This window comes from Simochromis diagramma, unplaced genomic scaffold, assembly GCF_900408965.1.
Source record: "Simochromis diagramma unplaced genomic scaffold, fSimDia1.1 OVJJ01000320.1, whole genome shotgun sequence".
In the NCBI taxonomy this organism is placed as follows: Eukaryota; Metazoa; Chordata; class Actinopteri; order Cichliformes; family Cichlidae; genus Simochromis; species Simochromis diagramma.
The window spans coordinates 8,488,023-8,508,605 of NW_024386773.1; the positions used below are offsets into that span (position 1 = coordinate 8,488,023).

The following is a 20,583-nucleotide window of genomic DNA, read 5'->3' on the forward strand; positions in this document are numbered from 1 at the left end:
AATCTCTCATTATCTGGACTTGACAGTATTCATACATTTATGTAGTTACACCAGGTAAATGATCATAATTAGATTCTTGTTGTGTGTTACACAGGTGTAGTAAATTACAGCAAGCACAATTTAATTTCTATCCAAACAAAACTCAAGAACTTTCAATTTTATATATATGTAAAAATTAAATTTTATATATTTTGTCTATATCTCGCTCTATATACCTTTCTCTATATACCTCTATAGCTATCTATCTATCTATCTCGATCCATCAATTATAGATAGATAGTGTGTGTGTGTGTGTGTGTGTATCCCAGTATTAGCCAATTGTAAACTCATTCCTCAATCAGTCACAACAGTATGATGTTTAGAAATTGCATAAGCTTTTCTTCTACCTTATTGCATCTTTAAAGATGACTCATTAATTTGCTGCAGTTCTGAAAACAATTAAATGGAATGAATGAGGATGGTACTCTGTTGCCCTCCCCCATAATTTGGAGGATTTGACCATGTGTAAAATTTTCATGAGCTTGTTTCTTTATTATGGGCCTGCTTATTATGAGTCAGAAAAAGATCCAATCTGTGTTCAGGGTGGACGTGATAGTCATATTAAAACTAGAATGGCAGAAAATTAAGTAAACACTGTGGCCCTGGCTGGCGCAGCACACATACACCATAAAAGCAGATAGGATGCTGATTTAAAACAAGTTTAACACATCATTTTCATTAGATAGCTTTGCAGCTTCTACTGGACAAAGTAGATACTCATTTAAAAACTCCTTGACCAGCACATGGGTCATTGAATACTCTAATTATAATGATGCACAGCAGATGTCTCTTGTACTGTACATGCCACTGCCCACACAGAAAAATCGGTAATGCAAAACAGTGTTAAACTGTTTGTATCATTCATTTTTGGTTTTTGCCTCTTGCAGATGTACATCCAAACAACCACGCTGACGATCTCTGTGAGCCTGAGTGCTTCAGTGTCCCTCGGGTTGCTCTACATGCCCAAGGTCTATGTGGTTCTTTTCCACCCTGAGCAGAATGTGCCTAAGCGCACACGGACCCTCAAGGCTGTGGTTACTGCTGCCACCATGTCCAACAAGTTCAACCCCAAGGCTGGACTCAGACCCAACGGAGAAGCCAAGACCGAGCTGTGCGAAAGCCTCGAAACACAGTGTAAGAGCAAAAATGCAAATGAGGAAAGCTTTGACTAGAAACCTGCTGGCTTAAGTTCAGGAATGTTTTGTCCTTCCGTGTCTGTAAAACAAATTGATGCAATGATAGGATGCAGTGTGAAAAAAAAAAAAAAACCCTTATTAACAAATGTATAGCATGTTATTTAACACTTCATTGAATCTAGTAAATGTGACACTGTTATTCATTTGGTGGTGAGGCTGTGGAAATTGTTTTTCAAGAAGCATTACAGGAATCACAATTATGTGTGTGAGAATGAAGTCACAAAGGAATGGATTAGAAAGCATATTCTGGAGTCCAGCAATGGAACTAAAACGCCTGTAAAACATTGAGGTATGATTTTATTACTGGCATCAATCTTCTTCTTTTTTTTTTATTAAAGTGAATGTTTTCCAAAATGTCAAACTATTCCTAAAATAACAAGTAAACGAGGGTAACACACGTCCTTATAAAAGTCTTCAAGTCCAATCGTCTAAATTTTAGGCCTTCTCTAAAAAGATGAAGATGACTTTACCACATCTTAAAATTTGATACAATTTGATTGTTTCACTTTTAAATGTGTTTTGGGAAAAATTGTATTGATCATGTTGTAACAAAATTGCAGTATGAAACCAACACGGAGTCGATAACTGCTAATGCAAACTGTGCAGCCCAGTTAGAAGCATGCAAGTCTCAAAAAAGGTTAGGACAGAGCTGTGTTTACCACTGTGTGGCATTCCCTTCTGTTAAAAACAGTCTGTAAATATGAGGGAACTGAAGAACACCAGTTGCTGCAATTCTGGGAGAGGAATGTTGTTCCATTCTTGTCTATGTCCGTGTTTTTACATTTTTGAAATTCTTTATTATATATTTTTTATTCATCTTATCATAGAACAGTTTTCCATTTTGCCTCAGTCCAGATGAGCTGTGGCCCAGAGAAGACAACGTTTTTTCTGGATCATTTTTACATATGGTTTCTTCTAATCATCATACTGTAGAACTTTAACCTTCATTTGTGGATGGCACAGCAAATTGTGTTCATAGACCTGACCTTTGTCCCTTTATTCAGATTCTCAAAATCATTTTGTGATATTATTTAAAATGTACTATAGGTGTTGAGTTAGTCAAAGTCTTTATTCTGAAAGCCATTATTCTACAGGGTGGGCCATTTATATGGATACACCGTAATAACATGGGAATGGTTGGTGATATTAAAGTCCTGTTTGTGGCACATTAGTATATGTGAGGGGGCAAACTCCTCAAGATGGGTGGTGACCATGGTGGCCATTTAGAAGTCGGCCATCTTGGATACAACTTTTGTTTTTTCAATAGGAAGAGGGCCATGTGACACATCAAACTTATTGGTAATGTCACAAGAAAAACAATGGTGTGCTTGGTTCCAACGTAACTTTATTCTTTCATGAGTTATTTACAAGTTTCTGACCACTTATAAAATGTGTTCAATGCGCTGCCCATTGTGTTGGATTGTCAATGCAACCCTCTTCTCCCACTCTTCACACACTGATAGCAACACCGCAGGAGAAATGCCAGCACAGACATCCAGTGTCCATAGTTTCAGGTGCTGCACATCTCGTATCTTCACACCATAGACAATTGCCTTCAGATGACCCCAAAGATAAAAGTCTAAGGGGGTCAGATCGGGAGACCTTGGGGGCGATTCAACTGGCCCACGACGGCCAATCCACTTTCCAGGAAACTGTTCATCTAGGAATGCTCGGACCTGGCACCCATAATGTGGTGGTGCACCATCTTGCTGGAAAAACTCAGGGAACGTGCCAGCTTCAGTGCATAAAGAGGGAAACACATCATCATGTAGCAATTTCAAATATCCAGTGGCCTTGAGGTTTCCATTGATGAAGAATGGACCCACTATCGTTGTACCCCATATACCACACCCAACCATCACTTTTTTTGTTCCAACAGTCTTGGAGGGATCCATCCAATGTGGGTTAGTGTCAGACCAATAGTGGTGGTTTTGTTTGTTAACTTCACCATTCACATCAAAGTTTGCCTCATCACTGAACAAAATCTTCTGCGTGAACTGAGGGTCCTGTTCCAATTTTTGTTTTGCCCATCCTACAAATTCTGTGCGCCGATCTGGGTCAGCCTCGCTGAGATGCTGCAGTGTAGCTGGAGTTTGTAAGGGTGCCATTTGTGAGTAGTTGATATCCGCCAAAGGGATGTTCGACTAATGCCACTCTCCAGTGACATGTGGCGAGTGCTACGCTGTGGGCTCTTGCTGAATGAAGCTAGGACAGCCACTGATGTTTCTTCATTAGTGACAGTTTTCTTGCGTTCACATTTTGGCAAATCCAACACTGAACCAGCTTCACGAAACTTAGCAAGCAGTTTGCTAACTGTAGCATGGGAGATGGGTGGTCTCGTAGGGTGTCTTGCATTGAAAAATGCTGCAATGACCCGGTTACTGCGTTCACCAGATATCAACACAATTTCGATCCGCTCCTCACGTGTTAACCTCTTCGACATGTCAATGGCTGTGAACAAAGAGAAACTTGTAAATAACTCATGAAAGAATAAAGTTATGTTGAAACCAAGCACACCATTGTTTTTCTTGTGACATTACCAATAAGTTTGATGTGTCACATGGCCCTCTTCCTATTGAAAAAACAAAAGTTGTATCCAAGATGGCCGACTTCTAAATGGCCACCATGGTCACCACCCATCTTGAGGAGTTTGCCCCCTCACATATACTAATGTGCCACAAACAGGACTTTAATATCACCAACCATTCCCATGTTATTACGGTGTATCCATATAAATGGCCCACCCTGTATAATAATGAATAACAAACTAATTATTCTGAAAATTGTTCTACAACTTGTAGATCTTTTTGCAGACTGATAAATGTCTACCCATCCTTACTTCTGAGAAAGGCTGTCTCTCTGAAGTGCTCTTTTTTTATAGCCAATCATATTACTGTCTTGTTGCCAGTTAACCCAATCAATCGCAAAATATCCCTCCAGTAGTTCTCGTAGTGCAATAACACTTTTCTAACATTTTGTTATCCCTGTTCAAACTTTGAGACATGTTACTGCCAACTAATTGGAAAATGAGCTAATTCATCAAATATTAAAAACTCTCAGTGTAATCTTTGTGTTTTCTATTTCTATCTGTTTGAATTCTGCTTTATTTATATTTTATATAGCGTTCCAGTTCTTGTGTGGAACTGGGTTTCTAATAATTTTCAGTTTATCTCTGACTTAAACTGTTGATTTTTGTCATGCAACCATTGCTTATAATTCATTATAATGCAAATATTTACTTGCTCTATCCTGTAAAATGAAGCCATCGGACTGGGAAATCTATCTGCATTCATTACTATTTACTGACATGCTATATATAAACTGAAATAATATTCAATAGATAAATTATTGAATCACTAATCAAAGCCTAGCATTTGCACACATTGTTAAAAAAACAAGAAAGGTGTGACTATCTTTTATAAAGCAGCTGAATCACTGTGTATGCCTCCTAATCTCAATGCTTGGCACTCCTGTGACGCACTGTGGATTTATATTAGTGAGGTAAATAATGACCTCAGCAATTGAGTCAGCAGAATTACTCAAGTGGCATTCAAAACACTCTTCTTGCCTTAAGCTGGAAAAGGTTTTTATCAGTCTGTGGTCAAAACCACAGGTATTGACAGCTGTTTCCTTTCATAGGAGAATAAAATAGCTGACATATATTTACTGTTAGCACAAAACCAGAAATCAATGTAAAACTTATCACAATGCTCTGCAGTAACAATAGCACAATGGTGTGAGGCCAGTCACAAAAACTACATGCATCCAAACAGAGCAGCATTAATTCCATTCTTGCTTCATGTTTGTGTGGATGGTTAAAAGGGTCTTTTGTTAAAATAAGTGTCGAGAAGGCAGAGACGCTGAATTGATAGCCAGCAGCAAATTATCCTGATGGGGTTACCGTTTACAGGGGCTATACAGTGTATGGCTATTTGAATGAGCGCCATTTGTCATTGTCATCGCCAGTGTGGATATATGGCTTGATGAAATTGAAAAATTCCTGTCTGGGCCAGCTCCCCCCAATGCTGAGATCTAGTGGCGATATGTCAGGATTTATCTGCTCCCACTCAGAGAATCAGCTAACATGGTCCGGGGAGACAGCTGGAAAGTTAACTCCTGATAGCTGTGAGGGGAAAAAATGGTGGTGGTAGCTAAAGGTAATAGTTACATTTGGCACATGCTGAGGGGAATAACATGACCTGAGAACTAGGGAATTTTTAATAGGATCAGAATATCATTACCAATCAGGAACTAAACACATTTTTTTTCAGCCCTGTGTAGCAGTTTCTTACTCTTGTTGCTACAGGAAGAGAGCTAAACAAAAAGAGCTTCATGCCCAAATCAGCTCCCTTTCTTAGGTTGCAAACTTTACCTCAACTGTATTAAACTCTGACTCTTCCTTCTCATTTCGTCTCTTTCAGCGTTTTCAACAAAGCAAACCTACATCAGCTACAGCAACCATGCAATCTGAAGGACAAAGGTTGTTATCACGATTCAGGATTTCCGTCCCAGCAAAGAAAACAAAACATGCAGTGGAATTTCAAGCATCCGGCAAAAATAAATAAAGTCAAATAAATTAAATAGATATGTCTTTTTTCCGGGTGGAGATCAGAGAAATATTGCACAAGGACGCGGCATTGTGTGGAAAGAGCACATGAGATGCAGGGATGGACAAAACTTGGGACCAGAACAGATAACAGCACAATTTTAAGGTTCCATCTTTGGTCTGCCTCAGAAGAATACATACATAAAAGAAAAATGAAAATATTTGCATGGCAGAGGCCTATAGACTGAAGGATGGAGCTTTCCTTTTCTGTGTTTACATTTCAGCTATGCCCTCTTTTAAAGACTTCTCCGTCATCTTTCGCAGCACTGACTGAAACTGAACTACGAGTAAGAATATGTTCAGGTTCTTAATGTCGTTTGCCAGTTTTGTGAATTATAATTAATCTTCAAATCCTCAAGGCATCACAAGGGATTAATCAACACCAAAAAGGCATGCAAACATGGTCTATGGATCTCTGAGAGGGGCTTGTGTTTGTTTTTATTTCTAAATGTGTTCTGGTCTCGTGAGTCAAATGACTGGAAATATTGATCGTCACAACAATGCAACAGATCTTTACCAGACTCCATGTATTTTGATTTCCTCTTCCAAGTTGCCGATGAGTTAATAAGAATGACTACACATATAAAATGGTCTCTGCTGATTTTGAGCATGCCAGTTTTAACATCCTGTGTTGTGTTGTTTAAAAAAACAAAAGGGAAAAAAAAGGAATGCGTTTAAACTCTGTTGCAGTGTTGTTAAAAATTGTTTGGGCCTATTGTACGTTAAAAACTGTTCTCAAATGGTGAAGGTCTAGTGAGTGATTGTTTATCTGTGCTACAGTAAGGCCATGATTTGTATTACCAGCTAGCCCAAGGCTGCCACTGCCCTCTGCATATCTGTATGTGCTTTGAAACAGTGGCTCATGGTTAAAATAAACAGTGTTTTAGCCAGGAGATCTCACTGTGAGCTGTTATCCAGGATGACCCTACCACCACTGCCACCAGCTATTCTCACACATTCATAGTGTAAGGGTAAAGCTTAGCTGTACAGATCCATTAGTAGGGGAATTAAGATGAAGTATGCCCTTGAGAGGATCATGCAATATACCCTGAAGGTGATATCCATAATGGACCAGCTACAAAAAAAAAAATCATGTCCTCTTCAGGCACTCTTGTGATAAGGAGGAGGTGTCAGGAAGTTGTAAGGCATTTTAGCAAATGAAATTCTAATTGCAAAACTATACAATATTTCTATCAATCTCTCCGAGTTGGCAGAACAGATTAAGGGTTGGCTCCGTGCAGTATAAAAGCCCTCTATTGTCTTGGGGAAAATATTGTGGGGTCATTTGTGTTGTGAATTCAATGCTGCTTTTCATGCCTCCCTCTGTATTACTTTCAACACCATTTGTGTTGCAGAATAAAATGTGAGTGCTGACCAAATTAAATGGTAAGTTAATGTATGTTATTAAATAGACTGATGATGTCTGCTTTATGTCCTGACATATCTTAAAATTGGGGAAAAAATACAAAAGGATACAGTGCCTGGCTAGCTATGTATTTGTTAAACCTCATGAAAACTAATGAAGTGTGTGAAGCATGTTTAGTTTTTTTTTTTATACAAAATTTTATTTCTATTAAAAATGTTTTAAAACATTGTCCATTTTCACATTTCTGTAATTCAAGAAAGTTGAAAATTGGTTTGTTTATTATTTTTTGTCTTTGTTCAGTTTTTCAACAGGTTATCATTAACGGTTCCTGTCTGGTCTTGTACATATGTTGCTTGAGTTTAAAAAAAAAAAGAGAGAGAAAATGATACATTTGCAAACTTACAATATCCCTAGCTAAATGATTGACAGCACTTCTGTGTGAGTGAGTCTGTACTTTGTTCCCAATGTAAAGTGTTTGTCCGCCCTGAAGAAAATAAGACAATGGGTGCCATCCTCTGAATAACACGTTGCCACAATTGCTCTGATAATAGTGCTGGAAGGACACAGAGTTGGTGGAAGGAAACATGAAATTATTTTAAATGAATGGGGAGCCCCTACTTGCATCCAAGGCTTTTGCATGCAGAAAGCTCTCTGCATCTATCATCTTCTCCACGCCTCCCTGATAGTGTGAGCCCACAATACAACAAAAGGCTTGGAAAATAACAGTCATTGCATAGCAAGAGCAAGAAGAAACAGAGCACAGAAAAATGACGCATTTCAGTACATTATCAGCACATTATTAGAATCATCATTATTAATAGATCTGGAAGAAAACCCATCAAAAATCAGTCCTCCATCTCAGTAGGTTTTCTAATGACTACTGGAGATGATCCGAAAAGTAGATCACAAGACATGTTTGTACATCTCTCATGCTTTTAAAAACACAAGATATAAGCATACACTGTCCAAATGTTTATTACAATTCATTTAACTTCACCAACAGTGCAGGTATGTAATAAGATTGATCTGATCTACATAACTTGACACCCTATACCAGACCTCAGTAAATCCATACATTTAAACTAAAACTGATAAAACAACCATTCAATTCAAAAACTGCAGTATCTTCTAAATGGTAAAAACTTCAGTTTGCAAACTTTTAATGTGAAACAGCTGAAGAAGGGCACAGCAAATGGGAGGTGATCATAATGAATCAGTGGTACACTACATGCTGTTTGGAATCATTATCACTAATCCTGATATACTGCTAAATTCAAACCAACAATATGGTGAGAATTGCATTAGTTTATCAGTTCATGACATAAATGATTTTACATATTTAGCACCAAAACACAGTTTGCAATATGTATGTGTCTGAAAGTGGATCTCTCCTTTTTGATTCTGTTCTGCTTATCAGCAAGTGGTGGCAGTAATATTCCATAAAACGCAGCCAACTGCAGACAATCAGATCTACATTTTTATATTTTGTGTTTTCTAAGAAAAGCAAACAAAATTGGACTTTTGCAATGCCTGCCACCAGAGCAATCTTGAGCTATATGTGTTATTGTAAATGTATGTTTGAACAACTACATTACTGCATCAAATACAGTAACGTAATTGTTGACTGATGATGTCATGGATGTGCTATGAGCAAGCAGAGGTAGGACCCAAATGCAGGACTTGAACACAAAGGTATTAACTAAGGAAGGCAGCTTTTATTGCTGTAGGACCAAACACTAAAACAAGGAAACAAAACTTAAACTGGAACCTGGGAAACTGAACTAAGAAACTAGGAGCTAGGAGAAAACTAAGAGTAATGAGCAAAACTGAGGAGCTCGGGGAAACACACAGCAATGTGGAAAACGTGACAGCATACAGAGGAGTTAAATACACAGAGGATAACGAAGGGATGGGAAACAGGAGGGAAACACAGCTGGAGCTAATCAGATTAACGGCACAGAAACAAGACTGAACGTAATGCACACAGGACAGGAGACTATCAAAGTAAAAACAGAAACATGGGACACACACTAAGACGGACTGACTGAATACAGGAAACAGAAGAGGTGAGAGACACGACTGGAAAACAGATGAACAAACATGGCGACAGAATTAACATTCATGAAAGACAGGACAGACTACACACTGAACATGGACATAGGGGAGGCAAGTAAACAGAATGAGTAATACAACTAAAACAAAGAATATAAATCAAACACTGGGTCACAGACCCAGGACCATAACAAGTTATTTTGATCCAATGTCATAATGGTGTCAAGATAATGATTGTCTCTGGCTCACCCCATCAGACTACTTTAACAAATGTCATCCTAATACATATAATTAATACAGTAAGAAGCAAATAGATAAGTACACTTAAGTGAACTAACTGTGACATTATCTTTGAGGTAACAAAATATTCCTGACATCAAACATTTGCCAGTGGCAATGATATCTTGCAGCAGGAGTTAAATGCTCTAACCACTGAGTTCCAGTAGAATACAGCCCAAAAATAAGATCAGCACTCAGCACCAAACAACTGAACTCAACACTTATTCTGGTTCTCAACAACAAATCCACCAAACTCGAAGTAGACAGATTTAACCTTTGTTGAGACAGTCAAAGTGTTTATTAGAGAGATAGTTATGTGGATGATATATAATGTCTGACTAATAGAACTTATAATAGCTGAATTCATGATTGATACAAAAGACAAAAAGAAATAAACCTAGTTTAATGACTATTTCAAATGATGGTGCAATCAGAATCAAATCAGCCCATCAAAGACTTGGGTGTCTGAAACTATGGACTTTCGTCCCAACTTTGCAGGAGACATGCGAGTGTGAATGTGTTATTCTGCCAACAGCTGGCCTGTCCTTGCTTCAATGCGTCTGACTCTGAAAGAACAATATTTGGGACAACTTGAGATGTTGTTCGGCAGCACAGCAGCAAAATACACTCAAGAAAATAAATCGTGTGGGTGGCCATATCGACACAACTGTCGAGCGATTCAGTGCAATCTGCTCAACTGTGTTATTGCAGACAGGGAGATACAAATACTCAGATAAGCATTGAGGGGGTTATCAACACAGGCTAATGATACACATATGAACCAGTATGACACTAGAAATGTACAACTACATCTCTGATGAGGTGGTCTCATGATATGAAAAGTGACAGCAAAATCAAGAAAGTAAGCTTCCGTTTTGAATATAGATCTCTCCTCAGCATTACGTGATCTTAGTAAAAAAGACAGCTGCTTTAGAATAGTGGAATAAATGAATTTCAATGCTACTCACACAATAGAGAAAAATATTAACACAGCGTCTATGCAAACCCCACCATTTGACTACTGGATCATAGAGCAAGCAATAATGCTTTCTTATGTTCTTGAAATCATCTTGCCTCACTTCCAATTGAACCATGTCAAGTCTTTAAAATGTGTAAATGCAAGCCATCTGTCTTTGCTCTCAAAAGTACTGCAAAAGTAATATAATTTGGTTTTAGTCATCAAAAACATTTCATTAAGCATTTAAACTGGATCTGACTGCAGTGGATGGGAAGTGAAGGGCCAAAGCTGAGACAATCCTCATGCAAGTATGAATAGCTGAGCCAATAAAATGTTTATTCACTAGTCCGCTCCCGTGTGTACCTCAGAATAATACAATACAACTGCCCTCAGGTGACAGAATGAGCGCAGGAGCACATTTGTCTCGAATTGAGCACCAATATACAGCAGGATTTGAGAGAAGCAATGCAGTGATGCTTTCTCTCTGGGGTCCCGTGACTGGGCTCTCTCAGCTGTGCAGCTATGCTATTGTATACCATCACAAATGCAACACTGACAGGGGCTGCTTTGCTGTAAAAAGCCTGATCTAGAGGCAGCGTCAGTCGAAGAGGCTCAACCAATTCACTGTGGACAGAAACAGAAATGAATGCGTGTATTAAAAAAAAAAAAAAATACCAGTGTTTAACAAAAATAAACTGGAAATGTTTGAAAAGCTGTCTGTCCCATTTCTTTAAACATTCCCCTAACATTTCATTCATCTTTTGTCTTAGTGATCACAGACATGCTACTATAGCTCATACAGTACACAGTGCATACGCTATGTTGCTAGGAAACAGTACCTCATGAATATCCTGCAGTTACTGCGCAATCAAAGGAGTAATGTTCTGATAATGCGGTCACTGTATAAAAGCAAAACGTTGAATATACTCACCAAAATGTGTTACACTGCAGTTTTTTTGTTTTTGTAGTGTGTTGCATGCAACATTGTAACCAAGACTGCACTGATGCATGTGCTGCACCATCATTTCACTTTTTGTTTAATGCTTCAGAAAGTTACTTTATTTCCATTCTCTCTGCAATGGCAAAAATGTGACTAAAAAAAATTGTGGATATGTTATCAGCATTAATGCTAGATTTGCATATTGTAAATAAAGAATAAAGAAATTAGAGAAAAGAAAAATACCACACTGCTCTGACAGCCAGTACTTGACTAGAAATGCCAACCAAGTTTCATTAATTCATTCCACTCTGCCAGAAGCATTATTTTACTTGCTTTACTTGCTTATTTTACTGATTTCATTGGGACATGAAGATATCATTTGCAATTTCAAGTCAGAGGTTAAGGTTTTAAAGAAAACACACTCCCCTGTAACGCTCAACACGTCATCATCTTGACTGTGGAGTCCATTGAACAATATTTCTAATTGAGCCCCAGGGAAGATGAAGAACCAGACAAGTGCTGTAAGTAGAGCTCCCCAGGTTAAAGAGAGACACTGTGGTAATGTGTTTTCCTCTGGGGAGAAAAAAAAAAGTGTGAGGAGGTGGGTAAAGTCTTTACAATGAAACTAGGCCATCCTAAAAAGAACAGGGAAAGGCTGTGACAGTAGAATGCAGAGCCTAGTTTACCGCAGCCTGGGTCTCATATTCACCACCAATAATGCTTTCATTTGCTATGCACCACTTCACTCTCTCCTTTTAGCTCAGTCGACCTCAAACGCACAGTGCTGTCTGTTAAATACATCTTCTTAGGTATTCTGTCAGAGAGTCGTTTCACTGTCCAAATCTAGATTTTGATTATACAAACAATGACAGGAATATATTGTATGTTTATGCTGATTCAGAAATGTGGCAGCACTGACATGACGTTCTTTTAAAATTTAATGTATTTTGTTAATATTTAATGCTTCTATTCATATTTCACAACAACAGAATTTATATTTCTAACCTGTCATTTCTCTTTCTGTGCACCTGAATATGTCCTGTATTTATTTATTTGAACTGAATTTTCTGAAATGCCATACCAGTATGTATGATCGCTATTACCACGGTGGTGTCATAACATTATAAATTAGTCCACCATTACCAACTACTGGATTAACTGTCATGAAATTCCTTCAGGGTTCTTCATTATAGCCTGCGTCATGGTCCAGTGCAGTTTACAATCTAATTTCTGTTTTTGTTTATAGTTTTAGTTATATTTAAATCCCTGAGTTAGCTTCAAGGATTTGGACCCCTGGGTTGTTATCACACTGACTGATAATACCTCCTTTGCCACAGTGAAAACCCTCTGGAGCAAAACATATAGTTTTAATACTACAAGCCATGATCAGTAGTTTAAAAGAAAAAGACAGTCATTATGTTATTAAAGTTTTACACTACTACTTGCTCACTCTGACACAACCAGGGTTTTTTTTTATGATTTGCATAAAAACCCATGAGATGGGATAATGGGTAGAATGAACTTTTTAAACTCAGGCTTTCTGCTTGAGATCCATAAAAAGGCATGTTTGAAGAGTCATTTGAGTTTTCTTCTAGTAACATCAGTTACTTACATCATTCACAGTATGTTAATAACTTTTTCTGTGTTACTCGTCGTCACTAGAAATGCCTTGATCCTTTGCTCATCCTGAAGCTGCTGGTTTGTGGGTGGTTCTGAGCTCTAGATAGCTTAAGCTTTAGACATTTTTTTCTTTTTCATCCTCTTTAAAATTTCCATGTAGAACTGGAGAAAGGCAATTTAAGTATCTGATTCTGTTTTTAACAACATTGTTGTGCTGTTGAACAAAGTTAACCAGGAGGAGGAGTTCCCGGTAAACTTTTTGTGTCCACCTCTGTGTAGATGAGGAACCTACTGACATGTTAGCATGTGGCTGTGAGTCTACAAGTGATTCTGGTCCCTGGATGGTTGTTTAGTGCATCTCAATAGTGGATATGCGTATAACCTTCAAAATTTTTAAACTCTGTTTCAAAAAAGGCTATATTATTAGTATCGGGGCTCTACTCAGATCTGCCCAGATAAAAAGAGAGCCATCTTTGTGCATTGAGAACTCTGGCTTTAGGGTCAAAATATCTGACTAACCCTTTAATCTTGCTTGGTAGTATATGCCTCCAGATGGAACTCAAACTGTGGAACACATCAAGTAATTGCAGACTATTGAGAAAGCCACTTTTCCACATTTTACATGTCATTTGGTAGTGGTCTAGTTTTTGCATGTCATTTTACAAAGTGTCATTTTATAGCATTGCATCTTGAATTAGGGGTAGGAGATAGGCCTAAATTGTTATTAGCTATAAATAAAAGCTGTTAAATACGACTTTAGCTGCACACATGTATTGTATTAAGACACAAAATGACTCAAGAAGAATAGTGGGCTGAATTTTTGATATCAGTCTTGTAACTGACAAAATAGCAGGCCACTGACAGCAGGTCACTGACACAAAAGAACACCTTATTACAAGCACTCAAATGTTAACTATGTTACTGTACATTTGAAAAAGTAGGGCACAGTAAAGCTTAATACTTGGTAAAATTCAACTGACTCACTAGAGAACATAGATTTTTATCTTTTGTTGTTTAAACCTCTGAGCACTCTAACTCTTTTGTTGTACCTCTCTTCTTCTGCTGAGCAAGTGTTACTAGCAGTAACTAACGGCAGGAAGGAAGTTATTATTTCAAAAACTTAAACCTAAAAATCCAGGTGTAGACATTGTTGAGCAATTGGTATTGATTTTATCTTCAATCCGTGGAGAGGACATTATTTTTTTAAATTGTGGTTTAAATAAAGTGTTTTAAGAGTGCAAACACTGTAAAGTGTGTCTGCTTTTATATATGAATCTTTTGCAAGCGTTCAAGTATTTTAGTCATGGTTCTTGAGCCAAACCTAATCTAAACATAGAAAGTTTGACAAATTGAGCATTGTGGCTGTTCTCAAATGATGCAAAGTCAAACCTAGCTGTAATTCCAACAGCCATGATGATCCTAGTGCCAGACAGCATCAGCTTATGGCTCAGCTGATGCAGTTCTATGCATCCAAGTGGCAAATTTCAAATACTATTGAAGCTGCTTTAGCCTGCCCACAGTTGTGGTGCAGCTGCATCCCGCTTTGTAGCCTACCTCCAACCCAGCTCCTCCTTTCCTGCTATGTCCGACTTAATCATTGTCAAATCTGTTTTCAAAGATGCCCAGACTGTTCTATGCTGTGGCCTTGCTGGTGCTCCTCTAACCTCTGGCTTTCTATCGACACATTGGATGGACCATCCTTTGCTTTCAACATCCAGTCATGTGAAAAAAAAAAAAACCAAAGTCTATAACAATACATAAAAAAGTCATCCAGATCTTACTAGACTTTAAATGAGGTAAATACAATCTCAGGTGCACAATAACACGACATATTACATCATGTTAATATTTCACAAAAATATACTAAAAATACAAACATTGTGCACCCCAAGATTCAATGGCTTGTACACCTACATCTTTTCTTCTGAAGTAATTCTGTTGTAGATTTGCTGGTGTGCTGGGGATCATTCCCCTGTTGTATGACCCAATTTCACCCAAGCTTTAGGTGCCTGACAGATGGCCGCACACTTGACTCTGGAATACGTTGGTATGCAGAGGAGTTCATAGTCAACTTAATGACTGCAAGATGTTCAGGTCAGGCTGTAAATCATCACTCCTCGACCACAATGGTTGACAACTGGCATTAAGTGTTTGCACTGATACATTCTGTTTAGTTTACACCAAATGCAGCACTGTTCTCTATGGCTTAATTTTTCCACTTTGGTCTTATCAGTCTAAAGGACATTGTTTCAGAAATCTTGTGGTTTTTCCAGGTGTAACTTTAAGATAAGATAACCTTTATTAGCCGTAACCATTAACCTTTACAAACCTAAGGTGTGCTGCTACGTTCTTTTCAGAGAGAAAAATCTTTCTACTGGCAACACTTCCAAACACGCCACACATACTATAATGAATTTTAACATTTGACATGCTAACTGAGTCCTGAAGAATCTGAGATTTACTTCTTGGGGTTTTTGTCATTTCTCTGTGTACTGACCTTGAGTGGATTTGCTGAGATGTCCGCTCCTGGTAAGACTGGCAATTGTATTGAATGTTTTCCATTTGTGAATAATCTTTTTTACTATAGAATGATGGTCTTGAAATTGTTTGGAAATGGCTTTATAATGTTTCTGAGATTGAGCAGGAGAAACATTTGCTTCTCTAAGATTCAAATGATTTTTTATCATGTCTTGATACATAAAACCTTCGAAATGAAAGAGGTTGCACTTTTTGCCATGACTTTATGAATAAGCAACAAGGTCCCAGAAGTGAGCAATGTCATCAAAGGTACATTGGTGCAGATGGAAATAATCTTCCTCTGACTTTAGTGGCTGTGAGTGAAATAATCATAGCTACGGTGAAACTAAAGGAATTCAACAATTAATCCATGAGTCAGTGCAAAGAAAATTAAATGATTATGGTCGAGCAAGAACACCTGAGTCAGTCACAAGTAAGGGAACTGACTAACTAGCTGTTTTCCAGATTTTTCACATTTTACTTGGACTTCTGAACTGTCTCAAGTTTGTTTTACATATTTTATTTCATCACATGTTGTACTTGTGATATCTGAGACTATAATAGGTAGCAGGTAATTCAAAGAGAAACATCCTAAAGATGAGACTAATGTGTGATGTTATACAATAAAATAATGAAGCAGAATGTGACTTAAAATGGTTAATAAATAATGGGGGCTGGACTATAATGGTGATTGTCTGTGTATAACTAATGGAATGACAAAGTGGACAATGAGTACTCCGAGAAGATCCACATTTATCTTTCATCTCACGAGGGACTCTGGAACAACTTTGTGTGGACTTTGCTAAGAAGTAGGTCAAGTCTAGATAGAGGTGAACTCAATCCCTAAAGCTGTTAAAAATCATGATTTATTGCAAACCATTCAAAGCCCTTCACTGCATTAATACTGAATGACACTGTATGAAAATGTGATACATAGGGTAAAAAAGCTTTCTAGTTTTATAAGCAAACATTGGTGTCTGGTCACGGAGAAGATGGGAGCTCATATTGTAATATATTGTCAGAGAGTCCAACATAAGAGGAAATATGGGCCCATTTTTAATATAGTTCAACCTTCCAGGCAGATAGTAGGGCAAGGGTCTTCTAATATGACCACTCATATTTTTACAAATATTCTCCAATTTAAGAAACACCGGCTCTGATTATATTCAGAAAGATTTTCTCGCTACAAACAAGAATTAATAACCAGGATATTTGCTCAATTTCCACGGAGGCAGGTTGGCAACAAACTATAAGGATTATGAGCTACAAGGGAATGTTTATCTCTTTGAGACTCACTTTGCTATCACAGGAACTGTAATTCCCCTGGATTGATTTGGTTATTAAATGTTCTATTGAGATTAATATTAGATCCACAGCCTGTTTTTCCTATAAATACAACTATGCTTAAAATGACTTTGTGCTATCACTCTTCAAGCCAAAAAGCCTTTTTGCAAATTTGATACATGTTGATCTTTTAAAGTAGAATATTCTACACACTAAAGTCTGCAATACCATCCTCTTTTACCCATTATAGGACTTCAGAAACAAGCACCTAATATTACTAAATTACTGCCTTGTGTTTTCTTGCAAAAAACTTTTTACTCGAGGCTGTTTATTTACTAACTCAGCAGTTACAGAGCAGCATTAGTTTAATAACTTTAATTTCAATAATCAACTTAAATAACCCGGCTCTGCTAAATATTCCAGTGTGTTCAGCAAAGAGTTTTAAACTCATGTGCAGCAGATTTTCAGTACTTTATCATTTACACCAGCTGCCTGGCTCCAGCCGAAGACGACACCATAAGGGTGAACGAAAACGGTAAAAACCCGGAATATAATGAGATACAACTCCCTGTAAAGTTTTATAACACTAAGCAGGGCTGCGGATTCAGGTGACAATTACCTTTATTGCCCCTGTACCTGTATGACTGACTCTTTTCACACCATCACACATTATTGTTACATCTCCATTTCATAATTTTAAAAAAGTACATACAAGTGTATGAGTGTGCTATTTTAGCTTTTTGAGTTATGCGTGAGAGAATACTAGCAAAGCAAATAAAACCATATTCACACATATTTCAGGGGAAACCCATTTTCTTTGAAAAGCCTCTGAGCATGTCACATGTAGGCTGTCATTAAGTTAGTATTTTGAAGCGAGAATAGCTATGAGGATGCACTTCCTCATATAAATGACATTGAATGAAATTACATTAAAGCAGTCTGATGTATGGCTATCAAGATAGACAACTGACAAGTGGCCAGATGGACAGATTTCTCAAATTATACTCATTAATGTCATGTAATAGTAATTGCAATTTCATGACCTCCTCTTAAGGGCACAGCTACATATCTAAATGGACCACAAACTAAACAAAGATGAAAGCTTTAACTTTACATTTTTTTACTTTGTAATGCAAATTTCAAACTTAAGGTTCATATAGTTTTGGGAATAACAACTGAGACAGTATTTTTTCCCAGTGAAAACTATAAACATGGTGACACTACTGCTTTTTGACTCAAGGCAAAAAATTGAAATTCACCACTGGGCCTCCAAAGTCTCCAAATGTATGTTCAACAGTCTGTGACAAATGCTATTAGTCACAATGTCCCTCTGATGTAGAGGGTATGATATAGGGCCTCATCAAGCCTTATTCAACTTAATCGCTCTGAGTTTTAAGTCTTGATGAGTGCACAAAGTGCCTCTTTCTCTCTTACTTCACTTGTCGCCTTAAGGCTTTACTCTGTGCTCTCACAATCTTGGCAACAAAAAATATTAAAATAAAATATACAAATGTCTTTTTTCCCCATGTTTTTTACTTGGGAATATATTATAACTGAACAAAATAAGGTTGTTAAAGAAAACATCTGAAACGTAATAAATAAAAAGTCAGTTCAAAGTATTAGAACAAGGAGGTGATTTTTTATAGTATGCCTCCATGCATCATTATGATGGTTTTTAAAGGAGTTGAAGACTAAACTTTCAGCTTTAATTCAAAAGGTTAAAAAACAAATAAATATAATTCTAAACATACTTTTTTTTGTAGGATGCATTTCTATTTTATGTAGATAATGGACATGTGGATGCTGCCTTCAAGTGCTGAATATTTGTGGTTCTTTTTGCTTTCACTTTCATCTTCAGTAAATGGAAGTCACACTCTAATACTCTTATATTTAAGATCATTCACTTTCAAACACTAAGATGCACTTGTTTTGTTTTCAGGGCATGCTCTGGGTCATTATGCATCTGTACTGTGGAGCAGCATCCAATCAACATTGTGGCATTTGTCTAGATCTGACCAGACAGTATAGCTCTATACACTTCAAAATTCATCCTGCTGCTTCTATCAGCAGTCACAACATCATACAGCAATGACCCAGTTATATTGGCCATGCCATAACATTGCCTTTACCATTTTTGACAAATGACATTGTGTACTTTGGATTATGAGCCTTCCTTTACTTCAAATTCTTCATTTCTCACTATTTGGGTACAAGTCAGTCTTGGCTTCATCCATCTAAATAATCTTGCTCCTGTTTAGACATTTATTTAATGTAAGGTCAAAATGCACAGAATTTAAGATCATGATTAACTCCCACCCTGTGCTCTGATTATGGGTACAGATTTGCTGGGTACAGATCAACTGGTAAGACAACGTGTGAGGGTCACATCACAACCAGCAGGTTACACCAGTAAGATGTGGTAGGTGCTGTGCTCAGCAGTAACACAAGGTTTTCTGGCGCTCTGGACATCTTGAAAGCATAGGGAGAGACAGAGTCTGTCTATTTGGAAAACCCAATAAATAACATAGTTGACTTTGGGCCAGAGGTGCCAAATTCCATCAATCCCACAAAATGGTTCAGGGAACAGTTGTTAGGCTACAAAACCTACCAGGTTGCACCAGTCTCATACAACATAATGCTGAAACTTGCCTGGGTGTGATGGTTCTGTCATGACCCATGGGTTACCAGAACAGAAGTTCTGTAGGATCTGAAAGCAATGCTGGAAATGGGGGTGATGAGCTCATAGTGTCTGCTATAGCTTATACCCAACTATTCATGTCATTAAAAATGTTAAGCGAGTGAAGTGTCATGGTTTTATGCTTATCCCATGCCCCTGATCAAAAAAGCTCCTGGAAGTTAACCAAGGGTTCCTGGAAGAGTTCCTTCTCCTCAGAGTCTAGGGAAGTTGGTATATCCTACTCTATTCAATATACCAACTTGATACACTTACTTTCCGTTTCTTTATGCTTTTTAGGTACCTCACGGACAGGGTGCAGCGTGTTATGCTGCTACCTGTGTGGACAATGTCATCATCTACTGCTCACCTGGCGTGTGCAGCAGGTGGCCATGGTATTGGAGTCTGGGCTTATCACTAACCTGAAGAAGTATGTGGATCGATGGAGAGAGGTACAGTATCTGGGGTACCACATGGGCAGCCAACAGGTGGTCTCTTAGGCGGATGAAACTCACTTTGCTCTCATCCAAATTTGTTCCAGAGGCCAGAGCAATGCCAGGTGGAATTTGAGAGTGAAACAATCTCCACTCAGCGCTCCTTGCTTCTCTCCTCTTTGTCTCGCAGATTCATGCTTCAAACACAGGGCTCAGGGCCATTTTGTTCCAGCATGAATATCAGCCAGAAACGGTCAGAGTGTGGAATCAGGCTACAGTCGAGAAAGAGTGTCCTATGATACCGTACACTATTACTGCCTGGGACACTCACTGGGGGCTGCAGGAGGAGACACGGGGCAGAGTGATTTAGGAACAGTGCCAGGTGAGGTGATTGGGACACCTGTTGTGCATGTGCCAGTTATCCTCTCCCTTTTTTATGAATTAGGTACAGGCCTCTTCAAAGGCACACACACACTAACCTGGGAAGACAGCCAATGGGCTGTGGAATGGAAGAGAGCTCTTCACCCTTAAAGAGTGCTCTTCATTTAACTAGATGTAGCCAAGAGTTTTTTCTTGACCTACTTTAGTTGTAGAAGTCATTTTAAGAATCTAACAAAC

The 20,583-nt window shown here is 38.1% G+C and overlaps 1 protein-coding gene and 1 long non-coding RNA gene across 5 annotated transcripts in view; one reads left to right on the forward strand and one right to left on the reverse strand.

The window, feature by feature from the left end:
* The window catches only part of LOC120718077 (metabotropic glutamate receptor 4-like), a 184,739-nt gene extending 178,242 nt beyond the window's left edge, over window positions 1-6,497 (forward strand). For 3 of the 4 annotated variants that reach the window (XM_040006400.1, XM_040006406.1, XM_040006413.1), the window contains exons 10-11: window positions 927-1,173; window positions 5,657-6,497. In XM_040006400.1, coding sequence (XP_039862334.1) covers window positions 927-1,173; window positions 5,657-5,706 — 297 coding nt within the window. In that variant the 3' untranslated portion in view covers window positions 5,707-6,497. Of the gene's footprint in view, window positions 1-926; window positions 1,174-1,412; window positions 1,525-5,656 lie in introns of all 4 variants that reach the window. The other variant, XR_005692370.1, reaches the window with a different exon arrangement.
* LOC120718097 overlaps window positions 1-20,583 on the reverse strand; it is a 121,301-nt gene that overhangs the window by 3,186 nt on the left and 97,532 nt on the right. The window lies entirely within an intron of this gene.